We start from the raw sequence: 13,706 nt of genomic DNA on the forward strand, positions 1-13,706 counted from the left end.
GAGTGAAATCTGGCCATTTGTAGCAATGTGGATGGAACTCGAGGGTGTCATGCTAAGTGAAATAAGTTGGGCAAAGAAGGACATATACCATATGTTTTCACTCATAAGTGTAACAGGAGAAACTTAACAGAGGACCATGGGGGAGGGGGAGGGGAAAATATCAGTTGGGGAGAGGGAGGGAGGCAAACCATTAGAGACTCTTGAATACTGAGAACAAACAGGGCTGATGAGGGAGGGAGTGAGAGGAAGGGGTGTGATGGGCATGGAGGAGGGCACTTGTGGGGATGAGCATCAGGTGTTATATGGAAACCAACTAGAGAATAAACTATAAAAGAAAAAAAAGAAAAGTTTAAAGAGCATTAACATGGACAGAATAAAATTGGAGAATGGGAGGGAAAATTGAATTTAAAAATCTGTATATTCTTTTTGATGTTACTGTAAACAAAATTGATCTTTTTAATTTTTTAAATTATTTTAATGTTTTATTTATTTTTGAGAGAGAGAGGGAGAGAGTATGTGAGCAGCGCATGGTGAGAGAGAGGGAGACACAGAATCCGAAGACAAGCTCCAGGCTCTGAGCTGTCAGTCAGCACAGAGCCTGACGCGGGGCTCGAACCCACGAGCCATGAGATCATGAGCTGAGCTGAAGTCGGACACTTAACTGACTGAGCCACCCAGGCACCCCCAAAATGATCTTTGTAAAATTTCATTTTCAGATTCCCATTACTAGTATGTACATGGAATTGATATTTGAATATTTACCTTATATCCTGCAACTTTGCTAAACTACTATTCTTAGCAGCTTTTTAAATAGATTATTTTGTATTTTTTATGTACAAAGATCACACTGTCTCTGAACAAAAGTGGTTTAATTTCTTCCTTTCCAGTTCTTTAATTTCTTGTTCTTGCCTTCTGGTCCTTATTTTTTATATTTGAATTATTAACAGACTCCACTTTAGTATGTTGTACATCAACACTCTTACACTCCTTTCAGAAATGCTGATGTCACCACAATGAATGACCACTTTGACCTAGTTTGTGTCATTGCCTACCAGTCAAAACTTCAGTTTCAGCAGCACTGCTATCCTCGTTTGTAAAATAAACAATTTCGATAATTATTTTAAAAATCTGAACCGCATTTTGTACTCATTTAGAGAGAAGGGATAGAAAATGGAGAAAAGAAAGTGCTGCCATAATCATAAGCCTGAGGCTCGTAGACATAACAACCACTGAGGCTGAGATGAGCGTCATTAAGTATGCTGGAGATGGCGGTTCTTTAGCCTCAGTTAGGTGCTCACTGGACTTCATAAGTTGGTTAACCAAGAGAAAGGGTAAAACTAAAGAACATAACATGGCACAGCGAAATTATAACACCGAAGACTGTACTGAAGATGCTGGATAGAATTAGTGATTTTAAAATACACCTTAGCTCTTTGGGGACAGAACTGCCTCTCTGATAGGTGCCACAGCACAGCTCCTAGGTAGACTGAGGAACGCGCTGGGTCCCAAAGTGTGGGATACAGCAGGACTTCACTGAATCTTACACACACTTCTGGGAAAGAAAATGATTCCTATTTAGAAATCAGAGAACAGAGAAATTTAAGTGACTTGCTGAAGTGGTACAGTAAATAGGGGAGACAAGATTCAAACTCAGGTCTGTTTGGTTCCAAAGGCTCTAAACTGGGCCCCTCTTTTCCAGAGCAGCCCATTTCCCTGACGGGTATCCTGAAGCCCCAGCCTCCCACGCCTGCTCGGGAAGCCCCCAGTTCCACATTTACAGGGTTCTAACCTCACCAGTGATGCACAGCAACTGTGTAACCACCAGAGAAGAACTTATCTTCCGGGTTTGCTTCCTCCCAAAATACCAACCCAAAGGCTTGAACACTATAATAGAAAGATCTGAGGTGGTGACATAAATAAGATCCATGTGCATAAATGTAGACAGCTTGGTTTGAAATGGATGAGTGAGTTTTCCTTTTGAGTTTGGGGGCAGAAGTGCCCAGGAAGTTTGAATAAGAAAGGATATGAAAGTTTTTCAGTGAGGTAAATTCAGGCTTTTCTTCTCTGCTTTCATTTTTGGGCAGACACTTTACAGGATGAATGCATTCCAAAGCAGAAAAGTGACCATGGAATCATTACGCTGTGGTTGGGGAGAGCTCAGCATTCTCTCTCAAAACCCCAGAGAAAAACCGTGACCCTTGGGTACAGATGACTCAGACCAACATCTTGAAAACTTAGGTTTGTAAGGCCAGAGAAGAGGAAGACACAGATCACGGAAAAAGGAAACCATCAAAAGCGATCCTCATTGTGCCTTAAGTAAACACTCTCTTGATATGCTGGATTTGTTGGTTAATTAGAAAACAGTGCAGTAGGCTTTTTTTTTTTTCCCATGAAACAAATACAAATCTTAACTCTGCACTCTGGGCAAGAGACAAAATCAGAAGCAATGGTCTCGGTTCCCAGTGTGCCAAATAAGCCCTCTGAAGCTGTCCTATAGGATTCTGGCTTTTGGTCAGCAGACCTCTGAAGAGACGTTTTTTCACAAACCCCTTATTTTAGTTCTGTACTGACTTCTTTATCAGTCCTCCTCCCCAAATAAAACACGTATTTTACGGCACTTAAAGTGTTTAGACACGAATAGCAATACCTTGGAAGATCTCGGTAGTTAGCAAAATTCTGGAAAGAGCTTACATGGCTAAGGGACAAGGGGGCATGGCCACCAGGACAGGGGCCAGCAACTATAGCACAGGCTGCCACTTACTTCCATAAAGACAGTTTTACTGGAACACAGCCATCGTGCCCATTCACTTACGTCTTGTCTGTTCCTGCTTTCTCGCTACAAGGGCACAGTTGAGTAGTTGCAACTGAGACCGTCTGGCTCGTGAAGCCTAAAATATTTACTATTGGTTCTTTACAGGAAAAGTTTGTCAATTCCTGTGACGATATGTTTAGAATAATATGGAAAAGTTATTCCTGTTAGGTTGTTAAATAAAAAAAACATAAGGAGGACACAACATTCCTGTATGGTACAGGCAGGAGGATATGCAACAAAGGAAGGTGGGCAGCAGAGAGAGAAAATGTTAGGCGGTTGGATTTGGGTGGTAGCATGAGGGGTGATTTTCCTTATCCCACTATGTGTTCCAATTCTCTAAAATGACCTTGTATTTCTTTCATCTTAGCAAAAACACCAAACCTCACTTTAAATACTATTTTAGTTCAAATCACACAGTGGGTGGGACCAAGCTCGGCTCCGTCTCCCCGCCAGGCGTGCCCCCTACCCCCACATATGCAGAGGGGTAGGGAAGGAAGGGCAGGTACCTTATGCTCGTCCCGAAGGTGGCTGTCCAGTTCCTCCGTGTGCTTGGTCTCATAGTAGCAGAGCTGGCATTTGTAAGGTTTCAGTTCATTGTGCTTTTCTATGTGTTGCTGGAGGCTCTCGTCACTGGAGCAGGTGAAGGTACACTTATCACAGCGGAAAACTACTCCCTGCAAGTATTTTGACAGTTTGGAACGGCACACCTCAATGGGGACGACACGCTCTTCTGTGGAAACAAATTGAACGGAAAGGGGGGGATTTTTACTGATGGTAAAGTAAGCATGTGTTCTTTCTTTGGAGTATAGGAAGAAATTTTGCTGCTTTGCATGGGGCTGTGTCTGTGAACTCACCTGCACACTGCCCCTCCCTCAGTTCTCCAGCACCTTCCTCTGGCACAAGTAGGCTTTTTTTAAATGTTTATTTATTTTTCAGAGAGAGTGAGAGAGCAAGTGTGAGTGGGGGAGGGGCAGAGAGAGAGGGAGACACAGAATCCAAAACAGGTTCCAGGTTCTGAACTGTCAGCACAGCCTGACGTGGGGCTCGAACTCATGAACCATGAGATCATGACCTGAGCCGAAGTCAGATGCTCAACTGACCAAGCCACCCAGGTGCCCTGTAAGACCAAAAGTTCTCTGTGTACTTAATACCCAGAATGATTTTTACAGAGAGCTGGACAGGCTGGAAGGTGCTCACTAACTCCTGAATGGAGACAGTCAAAGGAGGAGAAAAGAACATAAGTGGTGCCATCTTTGCCAACATTAATGATTACTGACAGCAACCATGAGCACATCCCAGTTCCTCAGAAAGTGCTGCTTAGGCTAGACCTACAGATGTCTCTAAGCAGGAAGGAACTGGACAGCTGCCAAGCACCTATGTGCCGCCACTGTGCACCTCCCAGGCAACTCTGTTAGGCTGGAGTTACTTCTGCTTTTGCAAATTAGTAAAGCGAGGAACAGGGCTCTTGAGTAACTTTCCCGAGGTTGCAGACGTTGTCATTGGCCAGCTGAGATTTGCATCCCTGCCTGTCCAACTGCAAATCCTTTCTGTCCTACCATTTCCAAATTCCACTCCTGTTTCCCCTTTCCAAGATGTTCTCAAGGAGACTGTTTTCCTTGTCCTGAAACCAAGGGGATCTCTAATCTAAAAACAAAGGACCTGTACAGGTTCATTCACTAAAACTCCAGCTCTAAGTAGGAAGAGATCACAAATGAAATGGCTGCAGGCAACATTCAGGGGGAGGCGGGGCAGCGTGGGAGATAGGGAGGATTTGTGCCTTTTCAGACAATCTGTAATCTGATTGTCACAAGGGAAAAAATAAAAGAGAGAGAGGATTTGGGTGCTTTTCCCATTAACATACCAAATGCAGGAGGGCTGGAAATGCGTGCGCTTGTTTATTTTGCACTCTCTCACCCTTGTGTTTAACTGCTCAAATTAAATTTCACACCAGTCTGCCCAGAGTATCGGCGCACGCGCCAGATATCCATAACTGGGATAAAATTAAAATCTGTGCTATTTATGCAGGGATCAAATATAGCGTGTGTTTTCATGCTGTGTCTGGATTTCAGAAGACTCTGAAAGTTTACAAATGGACGCACACAACATATACTTATATTATTTAGAAACAGCAATGTATTATTAAGTCAAGAAAGCATGATTTATTCTCAGAGTCACTGAGTAGCTGTGTTTCCAGAGCATCAGTATTGTGTGCACTGATGTGGTTCTCCCGGTGAGCCCCCCCTCCCTTTGTTGCTGGCCTGTGTTGACCCCTGGGGAATTTTCCCCACCCAAGGCCAGGCCTTAGTCTCCACCACCACATTCTCACTGCAGGGCAGTCATTGCCTTGGGAGTCCTTGAATACAGCGATTAATTGGCCAGCAAAACGCTGGCCAGAGGAAGCGTGGAAGGTGGTCTCTGCTTCTTACTCCCCAGAGCTCTAATGCATATGTTATTTTCCCTATACAAAGAGTCAGTTGCTTATTTAGAAATATAAATATTTTTAAACCAAAGTAGAGCAGACAGCTAAGAAACACATGATTATAATGTAATCCACACATTTTCTTAGAATAGCAAATGTTTAACAGCATTCTAACCATTCAGCTCCATGGTTTGGTGTAATCGGAGGAAAAATGCTTTGGCATGAGCCAGCCAGAGCCTTGAGAAAGCCCATAGTATGATATTCTAGTCCTTGAGCCCAGGGTTTCTCAGTAGTAGCACTACTGACATTTTGTTAGTAAAGACTTACCTGGCCTCAGACTATGAGACTATACATTGTAGGATATTTATCAGCATCCCTCGCCTCTACCTACTGTATGCCAGCACACCCCCACTTCCCCAGCAGTGACAACCAAAAATGCCTCCAGACACAGGTACTCTGAGGAGGCAAGATGGACTCTGGTCGAACACTGCTGCTCTTAGACAAAGTGTTGAGCATTTCTCCAGCTGCTCTGGGTAAGACACCCATGGACAAGAACCATGAGGAAGCTGGTGCTTATGGCAAGAGATTAGAGTACAGGCTGAACCCCCAGGACCAGCCCCCCACGGGGCAGGAGCTCATGGGAAATGCTGAAACAAACTTTCCCAGCACCTTCCTTGAGAATGCATCCCCTGCTCTGCTCTCCCTGTGTTTTGTCATTTCTACTGCTTCCACTCCATCTCTGGCTCTGGTTCTGTTGAGCTCAGTGAAGATGGACAATAGCAATGTAATGGTGCCTCAGACACCTTGGAGACAGGCATGCAATCAGTCCCCAGTCTCCACTTCTGCCTGTAAATAATCACTTCTTTCAGACCTGTTTTTTAATGGGTCTCCCTTTCAATTCCTCTACCGCCTTGGTTAGTTTTCTTGGCCGTTTCCAATTTCACTGTGTGTGTCTAAGTGAATTTTACACAAAGTTGTGAGGACCCAAATACTCTGGAGTTTAAGTAATAATAATTCATGTAAATGACTGCGGCAATTTACCAGAAGCCCGCAAGGTTTCAAGAACTGTTAGGTACTCTACCCTCACTGTTGCTTTTTCTCATTGTAACACTCTGCCAAGTCAGTTTTATCTTTAGTTTATTGACGTGGAAACTGAGGACTGGCTTGATGAACTACTTCTTGAAAGTCACTCTTCTAGTTCAGAACCAAATTGTGACAGGTCTCCTACCTGAACCTGGTCCGTGCTCTCTTCCTTCCCCCCTGAAAAGAACTCTCTGGAACATCCAGTCTGGTGTATTTATAAGGCTTTACCCCTGACTATTTAAGAATACAAAAGCTACATGCATGTCTAAGGCAAACATTTCTATCTGAATTTCTTTCAAATATCTCCTGCATTAGACAAAAGGTAATTTCCTGCTCACTTACCCTGAAACGTAAGACTTCCCATTTCCAAACTAAGACATCACCAACCTCCCAAATCTCTTCGTTACATGGACTTTTACTAAGATATTAATTTTAGAAAAAATTCATTTTTTTCACTTTCTAAAAACATGGCTAACATGACCAAGATAAAACACAAGAGAGACTTTGAAAGGCAGGCAAATCACCGACAGTGTTTTCTGAATGAGGTTATTCATTACTGAGGCAAGTCAAGGACATAAAAGTGAGAGACTGGAATGTTTCCAGGTATGGATGGAGCCCTGTCTTGGCTACAGAAGCTGAGTGCTCAGGGCTTTTTTTTTTTTTTTTGTGGGGGCAGCAACAACTGTGGGTCTTTCTTGACTTCACACCTCTCAAAATTACCTTCGGTAAAAAAAAACCAAGGCTTGAATCACACTCATTGTGACTCAGCTTCCAGAGCTGGCTGCAAAAATATTATGACTTCACCAGTTTGACTACAAGATAGATGTGTCTCTCATCTCTTCCTACTCAAACATCACTTGGTGCTGCAGCTGGACATAAAACTCAAGAGGCTGGACCCCAGAGTAATGCCACACGGAAGCCGCGGGAACTAAGGTGCAAAAGAGCCTAGAAGTGTGTGCTGTCAAGCTCCGGTGGTGCTCAGGGGAAAAACCAGCAGGTTTGCAAATATAAGGAGGATGAAGGGTCATTTCTGCTCAAAACAGAGAAAAACCGCATCCCTGTGGAGTCCAGTATCACCAAGTAAAAATTCTTCCTGAAAGGCAGACCACAACACTCATGGGTTTCCTCCCCACAACTGCCAAGTCTCAAGGAAGCAGGGAGAGATTTGGAAGTCATTCACGCCAACAAACCCGTATGCAAATGATCATGCAAAAGGATGGAGACCCACCTTGGGCCAAACCAAAGCCCCACCCATTACTCTCAGCCACAATAATGATAAAAGCAGAGTACTAGAAAGACATTAAGAACATAACAATAGTTTTAAAAAACAATCATTCCAAAACATAACCATAAATGGACACACATTACCATAAAGAGAACAGCTCCTGATAAGAAATTATTAAATGTGATACCAGCTTGACTACCAGTGTCAAGCTAGAGAAAGCTGGGAACTGCACCTCTAATTCTACCAGGCAAAGGTCTTTGATGGAGATGGAATGTGTAATTTCACTGAATAAAATGAAAGACTGGCAATCTCACTGTAGATTTTGTTTTTATCAAGAAAAATGACAGAGATCAGATAAATTAGGGGCGATAAGTTCCAAAAAGACACCCACCTGCATGATTCAGCATTAAATTCAGTGTTTGCCTAAGTCCTGGGGTTACAGGCTGGGAAACAAGCTTTAAACTAATATGCCAACTGGAAACCAGCCTCAGTGATTACACAGTTCCATAATTATAAATAAAAGTATCTGGGAAAACTGTGTTTCATCCTCTATAATCCTTTTTTTTTTTTTTAATGTTTGTTTATTTTTGAGAGAGAGACAGACAGCCTGAGCAGGGGAGAGGCAGAGTGAGAGGGAGACACGAAACAGGCTCCAGGCTCCAAGCTGTCAGCACATAGCTGGATGCGGGTCTGGAACCCACGAACATGAGATCATAACCTGAGCCTAAGTCAGACACTTAACCAACTGAGCCACCCAGGTGCCCCTCATCCCCTATAATTCAATTTGTACCCAATTTTCTAGGTGTGCTATAGGTGTACAAGGTACAGGTAGGCAAAGCTATGCACAAAGCATCATGCTTCCCACGGTGGTGATAAACTGAGAAACACCATGGAAATGTACTCATGAAACTATTTCCTTGTTCTGTGTCTTCTTCCCATTAAAGTTCAAGTTCCTTCAGTGCACAGACATTGCTGGACTCTTCATGGCTATATTCCTAGAGTGTAAAAGAATGCTACCATATATAGTCAATGTTCAATAAATATTTGTTGCACTGAATGAAAACCCACCAAAAAGTCCTACCACCAACCTTTTCCTTCAAACAAAAATCTCAGGGCTTACTTTTCCCCTTTCTAAACTGGTCTAATCATGGCCAATGTCACCAAATGTTAATCTCACCCAGGTTCCTCAAAGAAATGGGTCTACCAATGCTTTGTTTCAATCTTTACTAAATTGGTACTCACCAGGTACCCTGGTTTCCCATCTGTCTACTGAGTAAAGTTCAAACTCCTATATTGGTATCCAGCGGAGCCCTACCTAATTTTGCCAGAACACTTTTCCAGCCCTGCCCCCTATCCCCTTCAGCCCATCTCAGAACACTCTAATACCACTCTGTCAACATACTTCGTTTCCACTTACCTGAGCAGATGAAATTTTTCCTCCCTCTCCCCCATGTCAAGGTCAAAGAGTCCCCCTCAGTAATGTATGTGCACCTCAGAATGTGACCTTATTGGATAGGAGGTCTTTGCAGATATAACTAGTCAGGATGAGGCGATAGTAGATTGAGATGGGCCTAAACTCAATGAGTAGTATTCTTATAAGAAGAGGAGAGGGCACACAGGAGACACACAGGTGCAGACAGATGCAGAGAAAGGTATATGTAGCTACAAGGCAAGAATGTCAGAAGCCACAGGAAGCCGGGCAGAGCCAAGGAAGATTCCTGTTTAGAGCATTCGCAGGGAGCACAGCCCTGCTGTCACCTTGATATCAGACGTCTGGGCCCCAGAGCAGCAAGAGAGTACATTGGTGTTTTAAGCCACTCAGGAAACTAACATACCCCACCTTCAGGCTTCTCTACCTGCTAAAATGTCATCGGGGCTCAGTTTGAAAGTCACTGTCCACCACCTTTCTCTGCCTGGATACAAATACACCTGCTGTGGTGAAGCTCCTAGATCCCCATCACTCACTAGCTTACATAGACTTCTGAACATTCTGCAGCTCCTTGAAGAGGGTGTGTACTGGCTCTTCTACACCTCATGTTGCCCATGAACCCAGCACAGTGTGGCACATAACGAATGCTTGCCAAATGCCTGGGTAAACAGTACGCTCTCGTTGGCCAAAGCCAACATAAACCCATGGTCATTGCTCATTCAGATTTCCCATGAGTGAAACGGACTCTCCTCCCTTTCTTCCCTATTTAAATATATCATGATGTCTGCATAAAAAGCTCAGGAAACTATTCTTGCAAGCAGGATATCAGTCCAGGGCCAGTTCAGAAGCTGTTTTTCTTGCCTTTCATCCCGAGTATTTTAATTAACCAAGGCCTCAGAAAGCTCTCCTACTCCAGGCCCTAGAGACCAGAGATGTTTACTCCTCCGCAGAGCAATGAGGGCACAGGTGCAGAAGGGGCCACATCTTGTTACTTTGAGATCAGCCCCACCCTGAAAGTGCAAGGCAGACACCCAGCCCCGTCTCTTGACTTGTCAAGACTAGTGTCCCACTGAGATGCCATTCTGAGTTGAGATGGGACACCAAAGCCAGGCCAGGGCACAGGTGGCAGACACAGCTGTCTTGAGGCACCTGCTGCCACATCTCTGACCTCCAGCCCCTCCAGTTTATGCAACTCCATCCTGAGACCCAGCTGCCACAGCCAGTAGAAGGCTCAACAGGATGACACCAACCATCCTGCCAAGGGTGAGACAGTGATTCATGGTGGTTACAGGCATGGACTCTGGGGCAGACAAGCCTGGGTTCAGATCCCAGCTGGGTCACATATTAGACATTTGGACGCTGGGTGGCTCTCAGCCTCTCTGAACCTTTTCTCCTTGTCATCAGGGATAGCAGTAATACCCATCACATAGGGTTTTGTGAGAATTCCACAAAGTAACATACTGGAATCACTTGGCACAGCACCTGGTACTAGTAAGCATTGAGTAATAGTAACTATTGTTGTGGTTAATATTGTCATTACTACCAATCCTCAGATGCTCCTTTATTCCAGATTGTGTGCTTTCTGATCCTGAGAAGGATGGTATTTATATATTTAGATGGTTCTTTTAATTGAGTTACCTCTACAAATAGAAGAGACTGTACATAACCAGGGACAGGCAGTATGATGGATGGGTCATGGGATTGGAGGACTGGAGTTGACTCACAGCTGCACTATTATAGCTTGAGTGATCCGAGTTCAACTGCGCAGCCCTCATCGTCCCTGAGGGACTGACCACTGTATTTGTGGTGGGGACAATATACGGTATATTGTACACGGTCCCCTTCAGGAGACCCCAGTGGAGAAATTCCTTCAGGATTCAGTATCTAGAATTCCTGAAAACCTCCTGAACAAAATTTCAAGAGTCTAACAGACACTCTAAGCCCAGTCGCTTCTGTTTTGTTCTCTGCCATGGGCGGCTGGACTCTCAGAGCCCACTCCACAGGCCACTGCCAGCAGGTGCACAGCGCATCATGGTGTACCCTGGACACCAGCCTCTCGGGAGCTTATTCCTGCTTCCAGAAACTTTCAGCCAGTTTCTTCTTATTTTGCATTTCTGTCCCAATTTCCCCATTTGGTTTAATCCTATAGTTCTGCACAAATATCTTTAAGATACCTTAAATTCTTTGTGACATGACCACAGATAACTACAGCAAATCAAAGAAAAAGCAGTTTTCTTCTGTTTCATGTTTCCCACACATGAAGTGGAAAACAAGTAGCAGTATGAGCCCTCACGATGTTGTTGGATAGGAGTGACTTAGAGTCAGGTGGAGCGTTCCAAGGGCACATTGTGGCGTTAGCATTTACTCTGTCTACCCCCCCCACCCCGCACCTCCTTTCTTGAATTCTTGGCTCAGGGAAGATAAATCATTGAGCTCATTAGACACTGAAGCTCTGACCCTACCAGGCAGCAATATGGGCAATATGGGCACCCAGGGGGACTCAAAATAGAAGTGAGGCCTCACCATTTCTGTTTGCTCGGCAGCAACACTGCTCATGGCCTCTCCCCACACTGCGAGGGGGCCCAGAGCCACCACGACACACGGGCCCCGGGGACCAGAAGCCAGGTGACTGATGTGCAACACCAGGTGGGACCACTCTGGCCCAAATTTCCTGCCTAAACTTTCCTACACTGTTTCTTCCCGCTTGTAGGTGGCCGTCCCGGCCAGCAGTGACCTCATGTCTCGTTAGAGTGGCCTTCCATGGGGTGCACAGCAGACATAGATGAAGTGTCACAAAATGCAATGGCCCAAGGCAGTGGCTCTGGGGAAATGTGGGCAACTTTGAAAATGTTCAAAAAGCATTCTGCATTTCAGGGCAAGTGACATCTCAGCAGGATAGCAGAAGACACTCACTGCTTTTGAGGCGCAGGTGGCAAATACTAAAATGCTTCCTGAAAGATTAAAGGCAAAATAAGGAAGACAAAAAAGAAGAGGAAGACGAGGAGGGAGGGAAGAAACAAAGGAAAGATGGAAAGATCAGTGGATGATGGAAACAGCAAGAGATTACTGGTATTCCGGTAATCTTTTTCCATCCACCTCTGGCTCGACTCTTTAGGACAAAGTAGTTTTTACATAAACATATTTTCCCTTCCAATGCAGAGGAAGACTGTTGTTTAACAGTGTTTTAATTGGCCAAGAGTAAACTCAATTGAAAGAAAAACCAAAGAGGACTTGAAAGAAATATCCCTATCACCAGGAACCAACATTTACGGAACACCCCGTATGCCTCCACTACGGAACACACTAGACCTTTTGCCCATTATTTCATAGGCTTGACTGTCTTCTCTTTTTACAGATGAGAGAGCAGGTGAATACAAGAAGCTTTAAAACCAGAATTTAAATCTGAAGCCTATGAGATTTCTAAAATATATCAGGCCACATTTACCGTTAAAAATTTTCTCTCTCCATCCATTTCAAGGGAAACTCTGCATTCTGCTCTCCGGAAATCATCTTTTTGGCCTCCCTCCGGCAAATTGCTTACAACCATATAGCAGCTCTTCACATTTTATAAATGAATCCTCACCCACCCATTCTGTTTCTTATTTGCTCCTTCCTCAGCAAGGTTGTGAGGGCAGAGGAATGAGAATGTGAAAATCCCTGATACTGAGAAGCCCCCGAGAAGTGTTTGTGGCAGAGCCCATCACCTTCGCCTCCCTCCACGTGGAGGAAATCTTGCAGCCGGAAGGGGTTACCATTGGCTGTCACTATGGTGATTACTGTGATTTCCTGCCTGGAGATAAGGTGAGGAATGGGGGACCAGGGAAAAGGTGCCAATGCCACCCAGAGAGGGCATCCCTGAAATACCACCCTCACCCATCTGCCCCAAGAAAACCGCGCTTAGAAAAGTTACCTCGGTGAAGCACAATGTGGTCGATCATATTGCGTTTGTATTTGGTGTGATAGAGGCAGAGAGGACAGCGGAGATCTTTGGGGCCCTCCTCAGGAACCGCCGAATGCCCGGCTTCCACGTGCATAGTAAAAGCAGATCTGCGAGAGAGGTGTAGGGGAGAGGCAATGAGTGTGATGGGAGGTCGGGTCACTCACATATGCCTTCTGGCTACCTCCCTAGAGAGCTTCTGGGTGTGACACCCCAGCCAGAGGGGCCAAAACCATAGACATTAATCATGTTTGCAAACCACATGCACCTTGGTCACTCATCCGATAACTGAACCTTGTCACGGCAGTGGTAACTTCTTTTTGAAAATTTTGCCACTAGGCTGGGTTCATGGCTTATTTCAAAAGAAATGGGTTTCCCTAAACACTTTAGTCTTCAAGATTAGAAGTTGCCTATTAAAAATATAAAACCAAAATCCCTATGAGAACATATTTCTCATCATGCTTGGAAGGAGAGGGACTAGAAAAAGGTTAATTAACTGGCTGCCCATGTGACTCTTCACAGGTAGCGGTGGGGAGGGCAAGTTGGTTGGAGCATCATGGCGGCAGATGATCAGGTAAACCAAATCACAGCTGCTGTAACAGCTGGAAGGTGGGAGGGTACTCTTGCCTTCCTCTCCATCCTTTTAAAACCTGCCACATTTACAAAGCCTTAAATGTCTCATAAAAATGTTATCCATTTTTATGATAAACCAAGAGTTTAATGGGCAAGGACCCTTATTAACACAAGTACTTCTCTCTGGGGAGACATGTACACCTGTCAGTGGGCCCTTGTTATCTGGGT

The 13,706-nt window shown here is 44.6% G+C and overlaps 1 protein-coding gene and 1 long non-coding RNA gene across 2 annotated transcripts in view; one reads left to right on the forward strand and one right to left on the reverse strand.

Annotated features, from left to right (window-relative positions):
- Window positions 1-13,706, forward strand: part of LOC115276341 — a 248,056-nt gene that overhangs the window by 231,507 nt on the left and 2,843 nt on the right. The window contains exon 4 of the long non-coding RNA XR_003901893.1: window positions 12,587-12,769. This is a non-coding gene — a long non-coding RNA (uncharacterized LOC115276341). The remainder of the gene's footprint in view (window positions 1-12,586; window positions 12,770-13,706) is intronic.
- ZNF462 (zinc finger protein 462) overlaps window positions 1-13,706 on the reverse strand; it is a 138,793-nt gene that overhangs the window by 22,935 nt on the left and 102,152 nt on the right. The window contains exons 10-11 of the mRNA XM_029920342.1: window positions 12,879-13,015; window positions 3,319-3,542 (exon numbers count right to left, since the gene is read on the reverse strand). Coding sequence (XP_029776202.1) covers window positions 3,319-3,542; window positions 12,879-13,015 — 361 coding nt within the window. The remainder of the gene's footprint in view (window positions 1-3,318; window positions 3,543-12,878; window positions 13,016-13,706) is intronic.

Source organism: Suricata suricatta, chromosome 13 (assembly GCF_006229205.1).
Source record: "Suricata suricatta isolate VVHF042 chromosome 13, meerkat_22Aug2017_6uvM2_HiC, whole genome shotgun sequence".
NCBI lineage: Eukaryota > Metazoa > Chordata > Mammalia > Carnivora > Herpestidae > Suricata > Suricata suricatta.